The sequence below is a fragment of the Trachemys scripta genome, chromosome 2 (genome assembly GCF_013100865.1).
Source record: "Trachemys scripta elegans isolate TJP31775 chromosome 2, CAS_Tse_1.0, whole genome shotgun sequence".
Lineage (NCBI taxonomy): Eukaryota > Metazoa > Chordata > Testudines > Emydidae > Trachemys > Trachemys scripta.
In genome coordinates, this window is record NC_048299.1 from 223,835,139 (window position 1) to 223,861,673 (window position 26,535).

The 26,535-nt window shown below is 40.8% G+C and overlaps 1 protein-coding gene across 1 annotated transcript in view; it reads right to left on the minus strand.

Moving 5' to 3' along the window:
* ARFGEF1 (ADP ribosylation factor guanine nucleotide exchange factor 1) overlaps window positions 1-26,535 on the minus strand; it is a 181,864-nt gene that overhangs the window by 42,818 nt on the left and 112,511 nt on the right. The window contains exons 11-20 of the mRNA XM_034763053.1: window positions 21,280-21,379; window positions 20,995-21,134; window positions 20,768-20,876; window positions 19,291-19,492; window positions 17,875-17,986; window positions 16,799-17,004; window positions 16,628-16,712; window positions 12,431-12,602; window positions 10,089-10,240; window positions 2,934-3,062 (exon numbers count right to left, since the gene is read on the minus strand). Of these exons, the coding sequence (XP_034618944.1) occupies window positions 2,934-3,062; window positions 10,089-10,240; window positions 12,431-12,602; window positions 16,628-16,712; window positions 16,799-17,004; window positions 17,875-17,986; window positions 19,291-19,492; window positions 20,768-20,876; window positions 20,995-21,134; window positions 21,280-21,379 (1,407 nt within the window). The remainder of the gene's footprint in view (window positions 1-2,933; window positions 3,063-10,088; window positions 10,241-12,430; window positions 12,603-16,627; window positions 16,713-16,798; window positions 17,005-17,874; window positions 17,987-19,290; window positions 19,493-20,767; window positions 20,877-20,994; window positions 21,135-21,279; window positions 21,380-26,535) is intronic.

A 26,535-nucleotide genomic window follows, 5' to 3' on the forward strand; every position in this document is an offset into this window, starting at 1 on the left:
ATGATCTGGATGATGGGATGGATTGCACCCTCAGCATGTTCCCGGATGACACTAAGCTGGGGGGAAAGGTAGATAAGCTGGAGGGTATGGATAGGGTACAGAGTGACCTAGATGAATTGGAGGATTGCGCTAAAAGAAATCTGATGAGGTTCAACAAGGACAAGTGCAGAGTTGAAGAAGCACAGAAGAATCTTATGCTCTGCTACAGGCTGGGTATTGACTGGCTAAGCAGCAGTTCTGCAGAAAAAGACCTGGTGATTACAGTGGATGAGAAGCTGGATGAGAGTCAACAGGGTGCTCTTGTTGCCAAGAAAGCTAACAGCATATTGGGCTGCATTAGTAGGAGCACTGCCAGCAGATCAAGGGAAGTGATTATTCCCCTTTATGCGGCACTGGTGAGGCCACATCCTGCGTAGAGTTTTGGGCCTACCACTTCAGAAAGGATGTGGACAAATTGGAGAGAGTCCAGTGGAGGGCAACGAAAATGATTAGGAGGCTGGGGCACATGACTTATGAGGAGAGGCTGAGGGAACTGGGCTTTTTAGTCTGCAGAAAAGAAGAGTGAGAGGGGATTTGATAGCAGCCTTCAACTACCTGAAGGGGGGTTCCAAAGAGGAGGTAGCTCGGCTGCTCTCAGTGGTGGCAGATGACAGAACTAGGAGCAATGGTCTCAAATTGCAGTGTGGGTGGTCTAGGTTGGATATTAGGAAAAACTATTTCACTAGGAGGGTGATGAAGAACTGGAATGGGTTACCTAGGGAGGTGTTTTTTTAAGGCCTTGCTTGACAAAGCCTTGGCCAGGATGATTTAGTTGGGGATTAGTCCTGCTTTGAGAAGGGGCTGGACAAGATGACCTCCTGAGGTCTCTTCCAACCCTGATCTTTTATGATTCTATGATCTGGTATAAGATATGGAGTGAAAGCCCCAAGACAGACTTGTGTTACAGCATCAGATTCACTTTAAAACCACAATAATGAAAAAAAAAAACAGATTTTAAAAATGAGATTTTATTGTGCTCAGTGGTGAGGCTGCATGGCTCACAGAACTGTACTGTTCTGTGCAGGAAAAATCCATAAAATCAGAGAGATCCTTCCAGCTATCAATGTTATGATTTTATCATGAAGCATAAAATACTGACTGTTCTTAGAAAGTGATCTTGGGTAATAACCCATCTATAATTCTTCAACAAGACTGACACATAACATGAGAGCACCAGTAGGAAGGTGGGAGAAAAATTTAGCATGGAACAGACAAAATATTTCTTCTCAAAAATTCTTATAAGGGAAATTTACCAGCCATCCCTACATCCCCAAATAGTCTTGTGTCCAAAATGGGCAATACTTATCAGAATCTTGCACAACAGGAACTTCCTAGTCTAAACAAAAGAAATAAGCACAGTATCTTAGAGATCACTGAGTGGTAATTGTTGGCAAGCCATAATTATTTTAATGGCAACCAAGATACAGAACTCTCAAGAACCGGAAGGTAATATCATGGTCCTCACTTAAGAGGGAAAAGAAGCAAAAAGCAATAAATTTTCCTTTAAGACTGAGGATCAATCATCCAGAAAAATAAGCAGAAAGCCCTGAATGACAAGGAGCAACCTACAAAGTGAATGAGACAAATCCCTATGTTTTGACAGTATCAGAGGGGTAGCCGTGTTAGTCTGAATCTGTAAAAAGCAACGGAGGGTCCTATGGCACCTTTAAAACTAACAGAAGTATTGGGAGCATAAGCTTTCGTGGGTAAGAACCTCACTTCTTCAGATGCAAGACGTTTTGACAGTGGCCGATTCCAAGGAGCTGTTCCTCAGTCCATATTGAAAATTCTGAGATGCCGCTTTCAGTAAATTATTCATGAGCCATTAGTCGCTTTTCACAATTTAAAGTTATTTATGCTGACCATCTTGCCTTTCATGTTGCCAATACACTTGCTCAAAAGAAAATATGTTACACCATACGGAAGCTGCAGTGTTTTATTCTCTAATGGCAAGATAGATTCACTGCTGCCCATAATACTTTTGAAAATGGAAGACGTTGGTTTCTGCTGAGAGAGACTCCTACACACCTATTGCTAGTATGAGAAGGCAATTATTAACTGGCAAAAAAGTTATAAGGAGGAGATTACTATTTTCAGTAGGTGATAGTGTAAATGTGTCTAGCTTAGGGATCACTTTTTTAATAATTAAAAGTTTATTTTCTATTTTCAGTGGACTCATTTAAAATTGTGATGTCAAATTCGGCCTTCATCCCAACCACCAACATATAGTCTCAGATTATGGCAGATCAGTACATTTATTGGCCATTTCCCTATACTGGCAGAATATTATGTTCAACAGCTGAGAGTTTAAAGCCCCCAAAAGAAACTGATTCCCAAGTTTAATCAGTATTATCCACGAGAGCCAGTGAGTCTGGAATTCTTGACATCCCATTTAATGCGAGATGCATTTGTGCATTATATTTGGAAAGACATTCCCAGTCCCAGAGAGTTAAAATGATATCCAATTACACAAGTTTCAGAATAGCTATGGTATCTCTCTAAAGTTGAGCATAATGTTTCCATCAAGGTTCAGTGAACTACAAATTTTCAACTACACAATATATTTGAAAAAGATTCATGTTAAGAAACAGAACCTTTTGTGGCAAGATTTAAGACGAAAATAAAAAAAGTTTGTCTGTTCATCTGAAAACTCTTCTTTGTAGTCCATATATATATAACATGTAAAGTTTTACAAATAACAGATGAAGCAATTTAGAATTTAAAATAAACTCAATGCATTCAAAACCAGGTACAGTAATAACTTCAGAACAAGGAAGTCACTGGGTATTACAGTACTTACATCTTCAGGTAATGATGTAAAGAACTTAGTGAATGTACTACCATTCCATTAACAGCACCTAAACCAAAATATTCTCATATAATCTTAACATTACCTGAATGCTGAAAATGCATGCAATCCTGATTGCACATCGTATGCCTTCCAAGCAAAGAGAAGCAACTTCTGTATCATCACAGTCTTGTAGACCCACACTGAATGCAGCTAGGAATGGTGTCCATGCCAACTGTAACACAATAAAACCACACACCTTACATTAATTTTTAATATTCAATCTCAATAAGAGAAAAAACTTAATTCCAACAGAAAAAGTAGTATAAACATCACTGTATCTCGCTGAAAAATAATAAAAAACCAAAATGCTTAATCCACAACAACTTCAGAGTGGACTTTCTACTAAAATGAAATGGGAAGTAGAAATAGGGAAAAGGAGTAATAGTACAGTTATAAGGCAAGGAGAAGATGATTTTGAACCAACTGCAGTGTAATACGGACACACAGTTTCTAGTGACAATGCAGTCTTGTCCAGAGCATTTTTTTAAATTGTAAATGTTTGTTATCTTAGGCAGTGCCATGGGTTCTAAAAGAGAAAGCTGTGTGTCAGTTATATATAGTGGATATTGTTTTTATATTATCTAGATAACAGTTCTCCATATGCATACATAATTCTTTGAATAATCAGAAACAAATATATATATTTGTATATAAAAGTTCTGACAATAGCCCCAAAACTTAATTGCACAGTGAAAGGTACAATTCAAATTTGCTGAAAGGTGCCATCCTGACACACACAATTTCAGAGAACTGCTCCCATATAAAGAGTCAGATTACAGGTACCTTTTTGTCAGAGATCTTGAAAAACTGCTCATGAAAATATTTATCCTAGTGTGTGCCTTACTTGTTAGGGGAAGTAAGATAGGCTGCTCTGCTCAGCATATTATTATAATGATTTTATATTATTTAAACAGCATGGCTAACTACTATTTGGCCTTTTTCATATGATAAAACCCTAACAATACAATAATCATCCCTACCAAGGTGCAAGGGGTGGAGATAGAAGGAAAGACAGTTTTTCCCCTCTCCAGAGAAGGGGATCCAGACATTCCTTCAGTGACATAACTTTCAGTACTTCAGTTTGAATTTTGAATGGATAGAAGGGGAGATTAGATTTCTATTACTTTAGCATGTCTTTTTCCTTTTCTTTTCACACTGAGATTTTCCATAATGTTTATGCGGACAGCAGTACTATAAGTCGTTAAGAGTGTTTCTAATGGGACATTGTTTGCATACTACAATTTTGCTGTTTGGTGTGTTACACATACAGTTAGATTCACATTATGGTAAATTTCTAGAATTTCTTTAAAATGTACCATTTGCTCATTTAAGATGAAAATCATCCCTTATGAAGCACAAGCCCTATTTTGAGGATTTAAGTGGTTCACAGGCCTTGTGGTGGCACACAAGCTGAATTTCACCTGTACTTACTTTTAGCATGATATACAACATCACTAGGTTATAAGTTTCACTACTTCATTAACAGGAAAAGATATGCATACAGATTTGAGAACGTTTACAGAACCTAGATATGAGGAAAGTCAGGATGGAGTGAGCCAATATTTATTCTTTACTACATTGTAATCACTACTTTGAGACGATAATTATGATTCCTATCGCTGGCTCTAAACATTAAGCTGTATTATTGGTTCTTACGATTAGTTAATGACTGGGAATGATAAAAGGATGAATGTCTTGGAACTGAGTCTAGTAATTAGAAACTCAAAGAGGAAGAGATGTATCCACTGGAAGCTCACATTACAGCTTTGGGTTTTTCTCCCTTTAAAAAGAGATGGGTTTTGCAGATATTCTTCTCTGCAAAGTAAAAAGAGGAAAATTTTATAAAAATGGGAAGTTTGTTATTTTACATAAGCTATGTGACTGACTTCACATTCCTTAACTTAGATGGATCAATTTCATTTTTTTAAAAATCCTTATGAAACACACACATCCATAAATAATGTCTGTCACAGTTCAAGGCAACTGCACGTGTATTCCTACTCTGTGGTCCAGTCAGGGCACCGACTCAAGGCTCCTGGCTTCTCAGCCGTCACCGCTCTTGGGCAGAGACCCACATCTCCCTCCTGCCAGGCATTTATACAGGCTGTACTGTTCCCTGCCTACACTATGTTATTCCCAGTAAGCCAGACTCCCTAGACAAACCAGCACCTATGCTTTGCTTTTGCCTCAGAGGATATAAACAGTATAATTGCCCTCGGTTATAAGTTACCACACAGATCTTTCTAAGCAAACCTATTTATAAGCAAGGTGAAAGCATTACAGAGACTACCTATTAAAAACAAGAAAGGAACCTATATGCATCATGAAAAGCTTATCAGAGGTCACCTCAACTCTGAGGTATTCCAGGTGTCAGTCTTTCCAACCCTTTCTTAAGGATTTCCCCCCACAACCCGGACAGAAGGTTCTGCCAGTTTGTATAATCACAAAAAAAAAAGGCCCTCATTCAGTTTAAGCTCAGGGTATTTATCGGTTACCTTTGAAGAATCCAATTTGAACCAATTTATGCAAGTCTGTCCAGATGATGGTACTGCTCTGGATGTGTTAAAATCTGAGAGAATTTGCCTAATCACACTGACTGTCCTTTCCTCCTGGAGAGCTGTGAAAGCACCTTTACTTGTTAAGCTCCCCACTCCTGGAGCCCTTCCACCACTATAGGGAAACGGTCTAGCAGGAGAGAAAGGCTCTGCCAGTTCCCCACTGCTGGAGTCCTTCCTCACCACAACAAAAGGTCCTAGCAGTGAGGAGCTGCTGAACCCTTTCCCCACAGCGTCCCTGCTTCCGGAGCCTTTCACTGACACTTGTAGCCACACACTACAATGTGAACGTAATGAGCTTTTCACGCTAGCACATAGCTAAACATACATTACACACCGCCACCAGTGGGGTGTAGTGTAGATGAAGCCAGAGTGTGCAACTCCCTACCCATTCTGAAGTCTCACTGTCTCTGTCCTGACTCATGTAACAACACTGCTGGGCCTGCACATGACTTCTGGCTTCATACCATTTTCTCCTTTCCCAGGTTTGTCTTCCTGATGTTACCTGGCCCAGTGGAGGGATCAGGAATGGATAGTGGGGGGCTGGGATGCATGCGGCATTCAGCCTGAAGTGCAGAGGCAATTGCAGTGATGGGGGACTTTCACCTCACAAATATCTCACCCTGCCCTGTCTTTAGTGGCTAGAAACCTCTTCAACACAAGACCCAAAGCAACACAAAATCCACAGAAAGGTAGCCAGTTCTCAGATGTTTCAGGTTTTAATTTAATAATACAACTCTTTGAGCTAAACCAATAATAAATTTCACATGCTATCAAAGCATCAGATTGTGTGTGGTGGTGAAGTGATGTGGATAACTGCTTGCTGAAGGCTGGAATGAAACCACCATCATTTATTTTTTGGTGTGACCGAGAGCGACATTTGAACCCGTCTCCAGATGTGAAGAGCCAAACACACTAACCCATTGTGTCAGCTACCATGTACATTTTTAATATGAACTTGTGCAAGCAGAATGTGGTAAGTCTTCATTTTCACCAAAGTACTAAGCTCCTTCACTATTCTGTGGATTCATACAATCAGACACTGGCTGTTCCGTAACAATTTCTGTTGTGGACCTCTTACGATGGTTCTTTTGCATTGCATCTGCTTTTAAGACCTGCATAATGCTTCACAGTTTCCCTTTTGCTGACACTTACGGTATTTTGCTTCTCCGGCTGGACACACTTTCCACTAATATTGTGATGTTCCACCACATCTTCCATATATTTCTATTCTTTTTTTGCTGTCGGTCTTCTGTCAGAGTTTCCTCAGGATTTCATTTTGTGTTTCTTCTTGAGCTTTATAGGTTGAAATTTTTGCATCATCACAAGCATCCCTGTGTTCCCATTTATATTCTGTGGGAGATGCGCAGCCTTCCCAGTGAAATATCATCTGTTTTATCAGTGTTTTTACATACAGTCTTCTGATCAGTATGTCATCTGCCTCATCTTCCAGGGCATATGAGGACATTTACTTGGTACCCATCACTGTTACTGACAACCCTGATGCAACACGAAACTGCTCAAAATGACCTGTTCATTTTAGCCAGGTCTTCTCAGCAAAATTAAGACTTTCTAGAAGGGTTAGTGGAAATACTGACTCCATTTCCCTCAAAAATGAACTTTTCTTTGCAGGCTCCTTGTTTTCATCCTGTTTTTCTGCTGTTTCTGTGCCCTTAAGCTACCTTATTTTTCTGCCTCCATGCCTGTGGCTTCCTTCCTCTTCCAATGGGAACTGGGCCTTTTTGCTGTAGCTCTCTTATGGCCTGCAGTGCAGTTGCTCTGCAGAGTCTCCTCTTCATGGAGTTCATATTTTTCTGTCCTGTCTTTTTGTCTCTCTCCTCTTTGGGTTGGGACTTTTCCTGCCCTCACAGCCCTACAAGAGCCACAGCTCTCTCCTCTTTCTATTCTACAGTGCAGCCCTGACAACATAGATTGTTCTGGATGTTGCTCCAGTGGTTCGGGATGAGGAAAACAACCCCTCCTTGCTCTGAGTAACTTCACATACTCTTTCTTCCTTTCTCCTTGTTCCGACACTATGTTTCTTGAAGTGCAGGCAGAAGCAAAGAGCACAGAGGTATATATGGTTGCATCAAGGGCAAGGGTTTTATTACTAATAGCGTGGAAGTGATTGAATAATTAGCATTTATTCCAAGTGTAATGAGACCTATAGTACTAACTCTAAGTACTTCCTACTTCAGCAGGAGTTTAAAATGATAATCCCACTCCAGGTTGGTTCAGGAGAAACCCACCTTCTCAGGGAGTACTCTTCTCTGTTACCAAAGACAACTGGTGATCTGCTCTGCATTTGACAGTGTTATATGATAGCCAGAGACACATTTGAATATATATTCTTAATCTGGGAGCTGTTAATCTGAAAATCAGTTTTTAAGTGGGGCAAATAGAAGATTGCTTAGATCTACACCAAGGTAAGGACAAGCAATTCAGAACCACACATTAGCAAAGATACATCTTAAACACTAACCTACTGCCCCCATTGCAAACACTAAAAAGCAAGGAAATATTTTAAGTTATGGCAGACCTCTTCACTATACCCAAGAGCCCACAAATTCACAATTCCACTAAAAGCAACAGACTATTTTGTCAGAATGAACTTCCTTTGGCCAACACACTACATACAACAAATTAAATCTCCCTCAGAATGAAAAGGAATTCTTAAGCAGAGAGCTGGGCTGTGTAACAGTTACTGATTGTCATTTGTCATTGCATTGTCATTTCCCTCCTATGCAAATCCCTTCACTCTATTGCCTTCTCTCAACAAATATTTACAGTTTCTCATCCATTCCTCATCCTTTACCCTGCACACTCTCCTCAATTTCTCTTCTACCTTTTTCCTTCCTTGTTTGAGGATGTCCCCCCTGCCATCTTTTTGAGCAATTCCTTTTTAAAGTAAAAAACACTTACTTTAAAAATACACCCCTTTTCTTCAGCTTTAGCTGTAGTAGATAAAGGGCTTCAGTTCCTCCTTTGAAATTAGGCCTTACTGGTGGGCAAAATAATGAGAGGATGAACTATTTCACCCATCACTCCCTTTTGAGGGTCCTTAAAAGAAAAGAAATGTTAAGGGGGAAACTGTCTGCAGAGGCTGTCTGATATTTGATGGCTGGGAAGCAGGTGGACTGGAAAAAGTACGCTTCACTGTCATGGCTGCCACCCCAACAGTCTCCTGGGACCACAGGATTCAATGTAAGATCACTGGGCCTTTGTTGTCCTCATCCTGAAAGATGTTCTGACTAAATCAGGCCAAAGACCAGTCGACACTGCCACCTCCACTGGCTTTGGCTAAATCCCAAACACCACCTGGGATGTGAGATTTTGATTCCTGCTGTCACCCCTACCCCCCATCATGTAACCTTTTCCTTCTCTTTCCTACACCTCTCCTTTTGCCTTCTGTGTCTGACTTAGCCAGCCATGACTGTATATTTTGCAATACTCCTGTAAGACCAAAAAGGCAGCTAAAAACAATGCCCTACACAGCGCAATGCTAGTACAAGTTTGCCAGCTCTCAGAGTGGCTGCTAAGACTGTGTGCCATGCCTGTGTTTTTCTAGCAGCGAGGATGAAAAAAAATTAGCATCAAAGACAGAAACTGCGTTTTCCATCTTTGCTGTTCTTTTCTCTCCCTAGTTGTGTCTGTGTCTTGATTTGTCTTCTAGGAAACAGAATCAAATTTTAAGAGCAGCAACAAGAGCTCTGGCCCATCTCAACTAACTTCTTCTCTTTTTCCCAGAAAGGACAATTACCACCATATTTAAAACCATCTAAGAGACTGTCAAACAGGGTTGTGCTTTTCCCCCTCCTAAAACCTTTATCCAGCTAAAGGGAAAAGAGACAAACAAAAGCTTTATTTAATACTTTACATTTCTAATCCTTTAACTGCCTTTCCTTTAGTTTTTATATCTTTATAAAAAAGTTGAAATGATTTTTAATGGTGCGCACCATGGTATAAAGCAGACCCAGGGCTCTGTATTCAGAACCCTGAACCTTTTTAAAATTATTATTGTACAGTAACAGACCCTTGTTAATATCTTTGACTCTCTGGGCCCATTTATTCCATCAAAATTAATATAACAGAACACACAAGAATGGAAAAGGAGGGGGCACAGAGAGAAAGGAGGAGAAAGAGAGAGGACAGGTAGGAAGCTTTTAAAATAGATATTAAAAAGTTACTTATGCAAATGAATAATAGTTCCTAAGCAAGATGACATTGACAGGCACAACATCTTTCAGTAAAACAACTAAAGGGTGCTTCTTATTGATTTGGTAATATCAATCTGGGCGCTATTTCTAAAACTGTGGCGTTTAGCCCAGGATAAGGTTAAGGTTATAAACTCATGCAGGTAGCACCCCCCCCAAGTTATTTAAACACTTCTACACTTCCAGGATAGATTAAGTAATGTGAATTTTTTTTCTTTTCTTTTAAACAATTCTGATTAATTCTTTTACAAAGTGAAACAAAGTCCAATAAGATTTAGATTACTCTTCTAGAAGTTTTGAAGGACCAAACATTACCACTGAAATAATGTGGAATCTCACAGTATTTCTAACAATACCTTGCAATAACAGTATTCCAAGTTAACATTATATACCCATCTAGAATTTCAATACAGAACATGAGAATCTCACCTTGAACATTGGTCTCACATGCTCCAAATGGGTTGCACTAGTAAAAGGTGCCTGAACATGGCTCACTGCTTCCATGAGGGCTTTTGCTGTTTTAGCCATCTGTTCCATTTCCAAGTTATATAGAAGTCGTCTCTGCTTTTCGCTAGCAACATCTATAAACACATTTTTCCTTTTACATTTGTGTTTCAGTCAAGGCTTTCTCACAGAAAGTAGTAAAATAGTAATTTTGTTACATTAATCATTTAAATGCTGTATTCTGATATATTTAGAAACTAATGACATCTAAAAGTTAATGCAAATTTATCTTGTTTGTTTACACTGTAATATAAAATCAAATTACATCAATACACTAATAACAAAAGTATGTGAGTAGTGAAATGTTTGTTTTTTAAATGATAGTTTACCTTAATTTTAGCCTATATAGGGTACGTCTATACTTACTTCCTGGTCCGGATGTAAGCGATCGATCTTCTGGGATCGATTTATCGCGTCTTGTCTAGACACGATAAATTGATCCCGGAAGTGCTTGCCATCGACGCCGGTACTCCAGCTCAGCGAGAGGAATACGCGGCATTGACGGGGGAGCCTGCCTGCCGCTTCTGGACCCGCGGTAAGTTCAGACTAAGGTACTTCGAATTCAGCTACGTGAATTTGCGTACCTTAGTCCGAAGAAATCCAGGCCATAATCTATATAATAAATCAAAGAAATCTTGTGACTGAACTGAAGCAATCTATTTTAAGAAGAAATACTAAGCAAGGTATATGGGCTGGATTAATTTCACAAAGTGGACAGAGATTTTATATCAAACTATCACCACAGCGAGGAAGGATTAAGTGTGGAAAGATAAATATTTATCTCTTTCTCAAATGTATTTGGCAAAGTGCCTTAACACCTTTTCATGCTGGTATTGAAGCCTCTATCTCAAAGTGAGGGACAACCCAGAGAGAGTACAATAAAAAGAAATAAACACTTAAATTTTCAGGGAACATTTAATTCATCACAGTTTAACGGCTTTAAGGTAAAATAAACTGCTAGACAGAAACAAGCTGAAGAGCAGGGAAAAAAAGAGGTAGCTACAGATGGAGACTTGTGACTTGTAAAGGAGTTATGAGCAGAGTGTTCTTGGGGACTAGTTTTAGAATAATTCATTAACTATATACAGAAAAAATGTGGGTAGCTTTATAAAAACAGGATCTTCACATTTGCAGACAATATGAAATCTGAGTGCACACAGTGAGGAACCATCAGATTCAAGAACATTTAGATCATTAAAATAATGGTCCAGAAGACAAACAGTTAAATGTTTTTTAAAATTATTTAAAGAAGAAACCAATTTAGGGAATGTGTGCTAAACGAGCAATCTTAAACCATAATGAAAACAAGATTTTGAGGCGTTATTGTGGGGAAAACTCCATTACTGCATTAAAACAAGATATTGCTATCGGTGATGAACAGGATACAAAACAAAAAGTGATACTGTTACTTTATTATAAAGATCTCATGTGGAATACTGTATACAGTATTCATCACTGTACAACAGCAAAAACTATGCTGCCAAGAAAGTGCTGTGTAGAGCAACAAAGATGACACCTGGACTAAACAATATCAATTCTGAGGCAAGATAAAGTCAGACTAAACCCAGTTTAATTTAACAGGTAAGACTTCAAGGGAGCATAACAGACTTTCAAAATTAAAGGAACTGGCAGAAGGTAATAAATATAGTCATTCAGTTACTGCAGAAGATGACATAACTGAAGCCAAAAAGAAGATGACCTGAAGAAGAGCTCTGTGTAGCTCTAAAGCTTTTCTCTCTCACCAACAGAAATTGGTCCAATAAAAGATATTACCTCACCCACGTTGTCTCAACAAAAAGAAAGGAATTGATGGGTATGGGCAGAGTAAGAAAGCGAGAATAAAATTAAATTTAAATTTAAAGAAGGCAGGAATTTTGGGAGCCAGAGTTCTTAAATATTAAGTTCACAGAAAGAATGATTTAGTACTACATGTAAGAACCTGTAAAATTACTTATCATAGGTTCACTTTTTATATGATGCAAAAGAAAGGGGAAAAAAGAGAGAGAAAGCAAATTTAACCCCATTTCAGATTTCCTAGTGCATCCTTTCCCGTGTGTTTCTCTTAATATGTATGTTTTTCAGGGTAGGTACTCGTGTATAGTATGACACTGAGATTACTATTGGTGCTAAACAAATAACTATGCATAGCAACATTAAACAAGAGGTTGTTAGTTTAGTACACCACATTCCTAACACTAGGAGACCAGATTATGAACTAAAAGAGCCAACATTTATTCTATGATGACTGACACACTGCAGGTACTTACTTTGTTTACTGGATTTTGTGGGTATTACTAGTTCTTTTGTTTCCTTCATAGATATTTTCTTCCCTGCTATTTCATTATAGATAGCTGACAGATACTCCTCAGGAAGGTCCTTACTGTCATTGATACCTCTGTTCATCTTAATATACTGCTCCTTGGTCATTTTGTTCTTTACCTGGAAACCAAAAAGAAGCAAACAGTATGAATGAGAGAGCAAAGGACAAGATTTTTAAATGGATTTAGGCACCTAAACAGGCAGACAGGTGCCTAAGCCCACCAGATAATCACCACTGACATTTTCAAAGCCACATCTCAGGTGTTACCTAATCCCCCAAAGTGAGTAAGTTTCCGCCAGTCAACATTTCAGAACGGTCTAAGTGCTGCTGCCACCCCACAGACGGTAACAAGATGGTAGGACAGTTTGCTCAAGCCAAAGCCCTGGAGGCTCCAAAGCAGAATTTTTAAACTAGGCAGGGGAATGCTTATCTTGCCAATGGGGCCTGATTAAGGTAACCAGATGTCCCGTTTTTAAAGGGTCAGTCCCATATTTAAGCTCTTCTTCAAGTGTCCCAGCTTTCTTTTTAAAAATGGGCAAATTGTCCTGTATTTTCTATCTCTCCTCCCCATCAGTACTGGTGGGTCCTGCTGCTGGCCCGATCCCTGATCACTAGCTGCCTGCCCACCAGCGGTAAATGGGGGGTCCAGTGGCCAATGATGGGGGTGGGTGTGCAAGGCTGGTGGCAGGGCCGGACGCTCCCCTTGCTGGTCTGTCAGTGCAGCACTCACTGCATGCTGGCTCTCAGCCAGCAGGACCCTGCCCCGTCCCGTTTCCGGCCAGCACTGGCTGTGCGCTGCGGTGGCTGTTGAATGCGGGCAGGCACTAGGTGGCAGCCAGTTACGTGCCTCCTCTGCTGCCCACCCATCAGCCCTTTATGTGCTCCCCCTCTCACTCTCCTCTCCTTGCTTTGTCCCTTCACACATCCCAGCCCTACTGCTCCTCCATATCCTCCCCAGCAGGGTGTGTTCCGCTCCCAGTGCAGTGCAGAGAACCAGTCCCTGGTTGGAGTGCTCAGCTCACCAACAGCCTCGCCGGAAGGCTCCTTCCTTTCCCCACTGCTGCTGGCTGGGCCGGCACCCCAGGAAAGCCCAAGAACCTCCAGCCCGGGGCGCTGGCTAGGAGGAGCCAAGCCCTGCACAGCACTGTCACGGGGAAGCCTCTCTGCCCCTCGGGTAAGCTCTGGAGTGGCGGGTGAAAGTGATTTCCAGCCTGTTCGCACCCCAACCCTGTAAGCTCCACAGCAGCGACCTGGACAGGGGCTTAGCACCCTCTTCCCCCGCCCCTCCCCTGCCTGGTCATGCCCCTAAGGACCGCAGGGCTGCTCCATCCCCTAGGCATCCTCCCACACTGACCCACCTCTCTGGCTGGTTAGCTGAAGCCCCTGCAGTCAGGTTCCCTTGGCCCTAGTGCACAATCCACCCTTAAGGCTTAACCCTTCCTGCTTGGGCTGTAGCAGGGGGACAGGAGGTGGCTGGGTTATGTCAGTGGCCAGACTGGAGGTGTTAGCTGCCTTTCAACACTGTGTGGGCAGGAAGGGACAAGGTGCTTCCAGCCACAGGGGAGTGGGGGGTGCGGAAAAGATGAATTCTGCCAAGACACTGGCCAGGTCATCTCTCCCCTCTGCCCCTCCTCCTCTGGAAGCAGCTCCCGTCCCTTCCCTCCCACACAGTGCTGAACGGCTGCTGCTGGCCACATTCTGGTGTGAACCCTGGCAGAAATCTGGGGAGGGCGGACATGTGACCCTGAGTGCCCCCCGTGTTGTCTCAGGAAGACGCGGCACCAGGTATAGGAGAGGCAGGTCTGTCCTGGAGGTCCAGCCAGGCATAGAGGGCGGAGAGGGCTGGGAAGGGAAGGTCAAGTCAGTCGGTCGCCCCCCTCATTTGAGAGAGGTATAGGTGTGTGTGTGTGTGTGTGTGTGTGTGTGTGTGTGTGTGAGAGAGACCTCTTCCCGAGTGTGTTGGGGGTAGGGGTGTGTGTGTCACCTCTTGCCATATGAACCCTAATGCCTTAAGATAAGAAGGTAAATAAAAAGAATCCAACTACGCAGTATTTCTTTCTAACAGGGGCTCAGTCAACTTGATGTTAATTTGAACACTGGTACTGCATAGTTCTGATTGCCATTGAACTTGCTTGAATACAAGTAATTTTACCAGGTGTCCCATATTCAGCATAGGGAACTATGGTCACCCTAGGACTAACCCTTTATAAAACCTTTAGGCGTATACTGAGCATGTCTAAGACCTGATACCCATCAGACTCCACAGCAAGAGAGCCAGATGCAGGCTACTGACAGGCAGAGGACACAGCACATGCACAAAAGACAGGAAAATGTAGGATGAGCATGAGCAGGACAGAGACAGACTTTTGGCTGCTGGTGGACTACCTAAGCGGCTGACTTGCAATAGGTGCCTAGTTCCAGAAGAGGGTTCACCGCTGGTGGATCCCAAGCAGAGAGAGGTGCTTATCTCTGGGCCATCAGACAGGTACACCAGGTTAGCCACTGAGGGTATGCCTACACTGCAATTAAAAACACACAGCTGGCCTGTGCCAGCTAATTCTGGCTTGCAGGTCCCAGCCTTAGGGGCTGTTTAACTGAAGTGTAGATGCTGGGCTAAAGGTGGAATTCGGACTCTGAGACCCTCCCACCTTGCAGGGTCTTAGAGCCCAAACTCCAACCTGAGCCCAAATGTGTACACTGCAGTTAAACAGCCCCGCAGCCCAAGTCAGCTGGCCCAGATCAGCTGCGGGTCTAACTGCAATATAGATATATCCTTTAGGCCAGTGGTTTTAAACCTTTTTTCATTGGCAGACTCCTAAAAAATTTCAAATGGAGGTGTGGACCCCTTTGGAAATTTAGACATAGTCTGCAGCCTCCCAAGAGTCTGCAGGCCACAGGCTGAAAACCACTGCTTTTGGCATCTTAGGACCCTTTCCTTTCCCCACCCCTTTCCCTGCATTTCATTCCATTTGTTGGTGAATTGAAGAAAGTTTGTCCTCTCAAAAAAGCAATTCTCAAAACTGGTACACAGGCAAGTGCAGACTCTTCCTTATTCATGCTCTGTTAATGTACCATAATCTTGTTTTATCCTGAAACATCCCTGTGGTAACAATTCTATTCTTAGTCATCTCTTAGATATACAGCATGTGTTGAAACTAGAGAAAATTTATTGAAGAATCCCACCAGTTCAGATGAACCAGTGTTACCACCAGTGGGAGCCCTACAGCAGATAAGACTCCCACAGCTGGACCTGTTTTTACCACCAATTTAGTTAAGCCTGTTTAAAGCAAGCATAATTGAAACCATGGTCAAATGGGTCCTGCAGCAGGAGTCTACACTATGACTCCAACAGGGCTAAACATTATTTCATCTGAACCAAAGGACTTTTTTTTAAACATTTCCCCAGCGTAGACAAGACTCCCCTCTCAGTTATATGAAATGGTAAAATTATGTGGGTATTACATGATACTGATGAACATATGCTAGAGATTAAGCCAAGATCCAAATTAGTCAATAAGCATAAAAACAAAACTATTTTGGCACACAAGTTAAACAATCTAATCTACGTTTATTACTTTTTCAAGGTTAAATCAGAGGTAGTACCAAATACTCTAATAATTTCAAATATGGTGAGTGCTGCATTTATAAAGGAGCTGCACTGACTGGGGTCAGTAAGCATAATTTTCCCAAATGGTGAAGTTACATGAATCTCTTTCAGTTTTCAAACTGGATGGAACCAGGGCAGATTTATGATAAAACAGTAGTTAATATCTGAAAGAATTCTGGCTTTGATTGTAAAACTAGTCACTAAGGAGAGTAATACAATATAAAAACCAGTGGATATAACTCAATTCAATTAAAGCTAAGAAAGAAAGTGACATCTCACTGCAGGAATGGCCTAACTGACTTGAACTGAAAACTTCAGAAGCAAAAGAAACAAAGATTGTGTGTGTTATTTATTAATGTTAGACTTCAGGTAGTACATTAGTATAGAGTAGAGCACAAAAATATTACAAATACATTGCCATAAAAGTTGAATGTTCTTATGTTAGAAATTTTGTGATATGCACCTAGTCATTTAAAGTACAAGAAATGTTGTTTACAAGAAACCTGACATATGAGAAAGTTCTTTATAGCAACATACCTGTGGGCTATGAAGATCTGTCGTTAACATGATAATTGAGTAAGCTAAGACATATGCAGTGTCTGCACTAGCAAAAAGGGTTTGCCTGAAAAAACAAGGAAGCCACATATTACTAATTCGTACTCATTACTCAGTTTCACAAAAACATTAAAAGAAGAAAGTACTGCTTACCCTTGGTTGCATTCTAAATACCTAGCAGCAAATTTCTCCATTAGCCGATCAATTTTCTGAGCCTCTCCTGGAAGACGGAATCCCTCTAAAAACATGCGCAAAGCTGATACGAAATCCTTTCCTGAAAAGTCATGCTGGTCCACATATGCATACATGACTTCTTTGTTAAATTTATCATTGTCTCCCAGGAACTCTCCAACCTGAGTCTAAAATAAGAATGATAAGAAAGATGGAATACCAAAACAACATGCTGCATTTATGTACAGTACGCAAACTGCCACAGCGTATTTAAAATCTCCTATTTATAGCATTAAGAATCCTTTCCTGCACCTAACAGGTAATGTCAATGTTTAAAATACTGTTATTTTTCCTGGCTTCTGATTGACTAAGTCAGCCTAGCACAACAATCTGCACAGATACTAATTAGATCACATCCAATGAAAGCCCTTCATATTTAACGCTGCAGAACTTCCGAAGACAGGATAGGAAAAGGTGGGCTAGCAGCAGATGAGAACTGGAAAGAGTGGCACACTGCACTACATTCCTTCACAATAAGTATTTTGTTCATGTGCAAACAAAAGCAGTTCTTTAAAAAAATATTTGTAATGTTTCTCCACCGGTCTATTACTAGCATATTTTTATTTTAAGCACACACACCAGAACAGTGTCCCCCTGGTGCGTGCTCTTCTGTCTACCTTTTTTCTCCTCACCATTCTGTTCATTCACCATTTTGCTCCACTCCATGTGTTACATGCATGCATGCAAAAGATAGCAACAGCTTATCAAAAAAACCCTTATGACAGGTCAGCTGCACTGGCCATTTCCTGTTCTTCCCCACCCAGTCTCTTCAGGGGAGGGCGCAGTAAGTGGGCATGCAATGCCCTCTTATCCTGGATCCAAGCTCCAGTAGGCCACACAAGATCCAAAGTGAGGATTCCTTCTTCCCTTTACTCCTTTGTATAGGCATAGTACACCCTAGAGCATTCTAACCCTATGCGTTTTATAATTAGTGTAAACAGGTAGCAACGTAAGCACAAATATCAAACAAACTGAAGTTAGCAGAACAGTTTCCTTACCGAGTCTAATCTTTCTTCTTGATGCAAGAACTGGGCAATATCTTCAGGAGTAGTGCCAAGCATTCCTTGCTCTTGCAGGTACTGTATTCCTCTCTTTGGTTTCTTATTAAATCTGCATAAGCAATGTCAATATGATATTAATTATAGTAAACTTCTCACACACACACACACACACACACACACACACACACACACACACACAGAGTCTTACTCGGATAAATAGGACAGACAACTTACTGATATCATAGGTAACATAAAAATACATTTTTTTATTTGCTAATCCAAGTTATTTTAGTTTTCTTCCTCTGCTAAATTGGCCAAAAATGTAAACAAAGTAGGGACAGGCCACTCTCTTGTCTTTTCTACAAAGATTGAAGAGGTTAGTCTTCAGTAAGGATTTAATATCTGCCCTCAACCATTCATCATGGGATGCCTTTTAGTCTTTCACAACCACTTTCTCTTGCTAATGATTGCCAGTATTGAGGTACTGAACTGAGCAACTCCCTCTAAAGATGGTCTAAATGCATCTAAGTCCTCAAATCACTGAGCAATACAAATATTCTTCCTTCTCTTCAACCAATGGACTGTTAATGTGGTGTAATATTGTCCACACAAGTCCAGCATGCTGGATATTCAAACTGTCTGGAACAGGAACTTCTGTTCCACATAAATTCCAGAATAAAAAAAAATTCTGAAATGAAATGAAAATGAAATTTCCCACAGAATGGAAATTTCAAAAATTAGTTAAAAAGATCAAAACACTTCATTTTGATCTTTTCTAAATGCTTGAAGCTCCTTGAGTTACCTGGAGGCCAAAGAACCTGCCAGGTAGGCTGTCATGGGGTGGTAGAGCCTCAGAACAATTTTCTTGTGAAAATTGAAATTTTCCGGTGGAAAATTTTAATTTTACTGAAAAGGATTTTTCTGTCAGAAAACCATTCTACCATACAATTCCTAACCATTTCTAGTGAAGGTCTTAACTATTCTCCAGTTCACATGAGAACAGGGCCATGAAATAACATGCAGAGAATTTCCTTCAAAGGAAGTAATATGTAGACGTTTGTCAAATAAGGCATTACAAAAAGTCAATTCTTTTGACTGGTCTATTTATTGTATGAATCTAATATACGTTTTTATCCAAGTCTGGATCCCCTTCTTTTATGCCAGGAGTGTGGCAGAGGCAGAATGCTCATCCTCTCTAACCGTGACAAAACAGGCTAACACACAGAGCATTGTTGGCAGCCTCCAAATGGAGCAGTATCTAGAGCTCTACCATGAGAAGAACATCTGCTACATCCAGAGGTTTTTGGATGATGGAAGGAGTAACTGAGGGAAGAGGTGAAAAAACAGGGCAGTCCTCAGAGTTCCAAGAGAGCCTGAGAATCCACCATTCCACGGGTGACAAAGTTCACTTACAAATCTATTCCTTGTTCTATTATTTCCTTCTGTTGCTTTAGGACCTCAAACTGCTCTGGGTTGTCAGTGCCAGACATCTGTGTGCTGTAACTGCCAATTCCTGATGAGGCCGTAGAGTCCAGGGAATTTAAGCTTCCATATCTGTTAATTGTCTCTGGGTGTTTGGTTTCATTACTCTCCTGCTCTGTAGGTTTTTCTTGGCCTACAAAGTGCAAACAAAGGAAACCAAGTCTTGTTTTCAAAAAGTTAAACATATTGTAAAAACTACAAAATCCCAGTTCAGAAAAAATCTGAAAAATAAATTAAGGTTTATAAAGTTACTTTACTATTATTTAATAGAAACCCGTGCCTAGTGTATATCAAAGGACTCTCTCACAGTATAAAATGTATTTGAAAATGAAGTTTTACATTAGAAGTAGTGTTTCTCAATATAATATTGATGGCAGTTATCTTGCCAAAAGCAGTGACATGGATGTGGGATAACGGTCTTTGTACAAGAACTCCTGAACTCTAATCGTAAGTATTTCCCCTCTGATTTCCAGGTTTGATTCCCCTCTTTGGTCTGGAACAAGCCACACTGGACAAAATTTTCAAAACTTTGCGCTTAAACTGCTTGGTTTTCAGAAGTGCCAAGCAACTGGTATTCCCACGGACTTCAATGGGAGCCCTGGATGCTCAGCATTTCTGATAATCAGACCACTTTAGGTGCCAGTGTTTAGATACTCAGTTTGAACATTCTGGCCTTCACCTCTCAGTGCCTCTGTTATCCCATATATCACATGGAAATAAGAAATAGTAATAAAAATAATGAGCATTGTTTACGGCTATTATTATTTCATCATCTGTGGCTCTGGCAATTATTACTGGGCTTTACCTTAGAAAACATAAAAAGCAGTCTCTATCCTGATTTAGTATTAATCAGTATTTAAAAATTAGGGGAGATTGAAAGTCTCAACTCAGAGTTTTATATAAAACAGCTGCTCGGAACTGTTTTTCTAATTAGAAGTGTATTGAAATGCAATAGAATTAAGTAGCTTCTGATGTTTTACTAATTCAGGAATTGAAATAACTCAAGATCAGCGAGGTTTAAAACAAATTTTTGCACTGAAAGTTCCATAAGGAATTTAACAAATGGGACATATTGCTCACTTGTTTGTGCAGCTTCTTGTATTAATGCAACAAATAGTGTTTAAGTGCTGCAAGCTTACTAAACCATTGTGGCTAAGTAGGACGTGTTACACTCAGCTTTCTTAAGTGCTTATACAACTGGAAACATTTTCAAAAAGCCTGTATTAGAAACTCAAGAGCTTGTGCATTTTTGTGAATAATAGGTATGACTGCCAAACACCTGAACAGCACCATTCAAATAACCGGATGGATCAGGTTACCTAGTTACTTGAGCAACTATGGTGATGCTCCTGAGCAGCACATCTCCACTCAGTAAATGCTAAAGCATAAATATTCCAAAACATCTTACCAAGGGTTGTCTGAGAATTGGGATTAACATATTGATCCTTACTCCATTCTACCATGCACTTCAAGATTGATACTAAACATTCCAATCCTTTCTTTCTCAAACTTAACTCCTGGAAGAGATTTCAAAAGTTGGAGAACATTTTAATGTACTGAAAAGATTATTTAAAATATTTTATATGCATCATTTCTACAAACTTGTAACTTTATAAAACTTGCCAGAATACCAACCTGAATATTAGTCATGCCAAGTTCTTGGCTACCCCTTCCTTGAGCAATTTTTGATAGGTCATTAACCAGTCTTTCAAATATGTTTGCTGCATTTAAGTCACAGTCATAGTTTACATAAATATCCACTACACTCTGGGCATCTGTAATAATGAAATAAAATGAAATGTTGATAAAACTTAGGTAGCAATAGAAATAGGTATAAAAAAAATCAAAAATTAAAAGATATTTGCACCTGCAACTTGTCTAGCACACAAACAAAAATCAGAACTAAGGGATTGTTAGTACCTGCACATATCCTTGTCAGTGTTTGTATAACCATCCATTTATGATCAAATGAGCTAGTAGAGGTTTCCAAGATATATAGGAAAATTTCTTTGAAGAAAACCTAGGAATTATTTCAGGAAGAGAAAAAAAGCCATCTATTAAATTTCAACCACATGCAGTTCTTATAAACACATTATTTTTTCAATTACAGCTTTTGACTCTGAAGGTTAACATTCTGATCCATGCAATACTGAATGCATATAGATAATATATGAGGCAGTCTCTTGGGGTGGAATATGTTTTCACTCATGATTAGCAGGTTTTACAGTCTGCAGGACCTTAAAAAGTCATTACACATATAAATGTAGGGCTCTTTCCAGAAGTAGTTATAGATTCATCAAATCTATTTCCAGAAGGGACCACTGTGATCATCTAGTCTGACCTTCTATGTAGCACACTACATGGAACTTCCTCAAAATAATTCTTAGATCATATCTTTTATAAAAACATCTATTCAGATCCAAGAAGACCAGATGCTGGCTGTATTGTGGGACAACTTAATCCAAGAGAAAATACGCTTGCACAGTACAACTGCTTAATGTTTTTAAAATATCCATTTTCTGTAATAGACTTGCAGATCTGTTTGGGCTTGAGTGGTAGGTGGAGGGGCATTAATTCATAAAAAAGGTCCCCACTTCTTATGAGAGAGATGGCACAAGGTAGAGGAGAAGGATGAGTCCACATGATAGTTTAAAAGTAACAACTCTGACAACCTTTAGGTGAAGGGGGTTGTAGGTGTGTATTCTACAATCCCAGATTACAGATGTTGGACACTTGGCCAGAGAGCACTATCTTTGCCTCTGACTTCTGGGGCTGATGGCATGGACCCTCGCATCTCTATTCTATGAATCTGGCTCTTTTTCCTCAGAACCACACTTTCAGCTTCCTTCATCCAAACTGTTGAGGAGGGAGACCTTTGGCTTCGTAGCTCCTTTCTCTTCCTTTCACAGAGATCCATAATGGAGTAATCAACTAGAGTAGTGGGATTGTGGTACCGAGCATGCTTGGCAACTAGATTGGGCAGAGTATGAGAGAGAGGACAGCCCTGAGCTGTCGTATGAAGGAAATAATGATGGTGAAATATGCCAACTGAATAAGAAACAGTCACAAAGACTCACAGAACACTAGCACAAGCAGCTGCTCAAATTACCTGGGTGTGGACAGACCCGTTAGTTTGCGCCATCTCATAAAATACGAACTACTGCATCAAACTATCTTGCTACTGTCCACTTCTGAAATTTCATTTCTCCCCCCACTGGTAGCTATTAAGATAAGTCTAATTTTGCTTTAGGGTAGAAACATCCATTTATTTTGGGAAAAACAGCAACAGTGTTCTCTAAATAATTTTGAGAGTAAGCATTTTTTTTTTAAAGCGAGACTTGACCAGATGTGTAGCACATATCTCCACCACACAGAGCTCTTTAGAATGTATATATAAAAAACCCAGATCAGCAGAGCTCTCTAGTTACTACTCACAGTAAAGAAAGGCCACTGGGAAGTATGGAGAGATCAACAAACATTAAGAACCAGATCAAGGACTACATCCTTTTTGAAGTTGATTTTATTTGATAAAAGCATTATTCAGGGCCACAATGCCAAGAGTTTAAAATAAAATAAATAAATAATCACTACCACACTGAACATATCCCTTCCAACTAAGACAACTTGTTTTAACATTTACAGAATCTTTCAAATGCAATACCCACAATGTTTCCATATTTTGCAGAATCTAAACAGAGCAGCATATATAAGATTAATTTCTTCTCAGACTGCATCCTTATTTGTTATGTATTAGCACATATCCATTGCTCCTGGGGGAATTCTGCACCACTGTGCATACACAGAATTTACGTCCCACGCAGATTTCTTTGCTTCCCCGCAGAAAATGACTTTCTGATGGGGAAGCAAAAGGAAGCAACAAGAGCAGTCATGCACCCTCGCCAGCAGTATGTTTCGGGTGCCCAGGGCAGCCGGCAGAGAGGTAAATCACTGTGGGGCGAGGGCAGGACTGGGGAAGACCCAGCTGGTGGCTCCTACCCTACGCCGGGCTCAGCTGCTAGTCCAAGCTGGGCTGAGGAGGATGGGACTTCCTCTTCCCCTGCATAGCATCCCACCCCCAAATTTCTTCCTGGGCTGTAAGAAGCTCTGAAAACTCCTCCTGCATCTGGACCACCCAGACGAGCCACCCACACCCGGACCCCCACTGTAGCAAGCCCCAACCAGCTGCACTTGGATCCCCACCCTACTGAGCCCCACTCCCCCAGCACCTGGACCCGACCACTGAGCCCCCCCCCACACCCAGACCCCCCTGTGGGGTTCCATCCCCCCCATACCTAGACACTCCTCCTGCTGAGCCCCAATAACCTCCACCTGGATCCTCTCTGCAGAGTCCCATTGCACCCAGAACCCTCCCCAACAATCCCCTGTGCATCTAGATCCCGCCTGCACCTGGATCTCCCACTGAGACACCTGCAACCAGATTGCTCCACACAGAACCCTCTCAACCCACACCTGGATCCTCCACACTAAGCCTCTCCACACTTGGATCCTGCCTTGCTGAGCCTCCCTGCCCACACTTGGTGCACCTGGCACAGAGGGGCAGGCCCAATCCTTGCACTGTGTCAGGGTTGGTTGCAGCCTCACTGCTGAGTCCATGTCCCTGGTGGGGAGCTGCACAGAGATCTCCCACCTTTGTGCAGCCAGTTGCCTGTGCTCCCCAATGCCATGCTGGAGTTTCCATATTTATTTGACAAATAGAATTTGCAGAATTTTAAAATATTGTGCGCAGAATTTTTATTTTTTTGGCACAGAATGCCCTCAGGAGTAATCCATGCTGCTAGACAAAGAGTCTGGAAACAAGTAAATGACCAGTTTCTGAGACAGAATCAGTGGAGGTTCCAGTACTAAATGTAGGAGTCCTAAGTATCAGAATTATGGGCCCCAGGCCTGAGCTATGAGGATAACATGAACTTTGTCCTTTCCAACCTCCAGACGACTCTCAGAGGAAAAAAGTCATACATTAAATTCAGTCAATAAGAAATAAAACTATAATGCCCAGATCTCTGTGCATCCATGAGAACAGACTTCTGGCTTTTGGATGGTCTTTGGACAAATACGTCTGGGGAGAAATTAATTTTCTGAAAATTGTGGTGACTGTTTCTTTAAGCAACCCTCAGACTGATTTTAAAGTCTATTACTTGGATAGCTGAGAGGGTGGGGTTTTTTGTTGTTGTTGGTTTTTTTCTTTTTAAACCACCATATGAGAAGACCTAATGACAAGAAATTTTAAATACTTATCTTCGTTCATCACAGGGAAAACCTGATGGCTATTCACAGTTGGGGGGACACTGGTAATAAATCATCAGGGCCTAAACCCCATTAAGTCTCCAAGTTATTACAGCCATGCTATTTACACAGACCGACAAAGATTCAGATGCTTTTCTCCGATCCCCAATGACCTTTTTTAATATGATCAAATTACCATTACAATGATGATTCATGCATCAGTGGAAATACATGGAATATATGGACCCTTTTAGAAAGATTGTTACAGTAAGATGAGTGAAAACAGAGAGAGCTCCCATATGTGGGTGGAAAGAAAGATGAGATTGTAACCAGACAGATTCTGATTGAGCCCAGAGGCCATTCTGGCTGTTTAAGTGCAATAAAATAGTTCAAAATGAAAAAGGATGGATGCCAATCTGTCGTCTTCTTTTTAAATAGCCCAAGTGGAGAGCATCTTCCTCTTAAACAAACAGGTTTCCAAGCCTTCCAACACAATACAGTGCTCAATCTCAAAATCAAGCAGTCAGTCTGAGAAATTTCACATCTACGTGGAGAATCCTACCCCTGATCCTGAGACAAGAAATTCAGTGTAATAGAAAGCACAGCTTGTGGGTCTTCTTAGCTCCAGGAGCTCACCACAACTGCCAAGCCCAGTCTGGGGCTAATACTTACAATCTGTCCATGCCGTTTGGACAACCTATAGGATCAGTGGTATCAAGAGTACACATAAAGGAACTCCTAGCTGAAGTCCAGGAAAAAATACATCTGTCAAAAATGCTGGCTCCTGTGTTTCCTTGAAACAGAACCAGAAACATCTCTCATTTTTCTTGGTGGCAAAAGAATGCAGTGACGATCTACCTTATTTGTGGAAAAGGGAATACAGGCTTGATTCCTTGAGATATCATGCATGGTTGTACTTGCTTGAGGAGTCTTCTAAAATGATGTATTTTCCAGGTAAACACAGAGCCATTAAAGTGATCTGATGATGCATTAATCACTCTCAGAACATGGCCGCTTTCTGAAATGGAACTGACAAGACTGGCTTCTTTCCTCACAGCTGCTATGGCACAACACTGCAGTATTATCCCTCTCATTTGAACAGTTTTAGATTTGATTACAGGGAAGAACTTATCTATATTGTGCACTTGCGGGGTCCCCATTATTGTTGTTAATATCTTTATACTCACAACAACCCTGAGAGGTAGCCCTGAAGGATTCAGCACCTGAACTGACTCCTGAGGTATTTGATTATCAGTACAGATGGTAAGGGAGATAGGGAGGGGACTCCAACATGATGTTCCTCCTGAATGTCTTGAAGAACAAACAGCAGCATATCCATGGTGGTTAAATGTACAGAGCACTTCCATAACTAGCACTGCAGAGGCTTCAGACAGTATTATGAATGGCACAGAATAGTTACCCAATGCCATAAAGCCTAAAAGTCACCAGAACCACCATATACTTTCACTGAGACTAAGGCCTTATAGAGATTACTGCTTCCTGTCTTGTCTTGTCTTAGAATCTGCTCTTTGGTAAGAAAGTTTTAATAGCTGTGGTGTCTGTATGGGCTTTGATAAATTCCACCCTTGCTACTGAGATGAAGATGGATTTCTGTATTTATACCCCAGGGAGCGAAACAGCACGCACATCCTTTGAGAACGGAGGACACGGATGAAATGGGATCTTATTCAATCATCAAAATACAAGCAGATTTGTGCCTTGATGCTTGAGGAGAGTAGCCACAGCAGTCAAATGTTTTGGCTTTTTCTAGAAAAGGAAAACAGCTGACATGTTTTCAGATAAAACCAAATAAACCTAAGTACCATTTAAGCCACACTTTTTATTCTAAAATTTCTTGCATAAAATACAATTATATTATATTGTACACAGTTTTTAAAATATTATATTTTGTTTTATGCCCTATACTAGAAC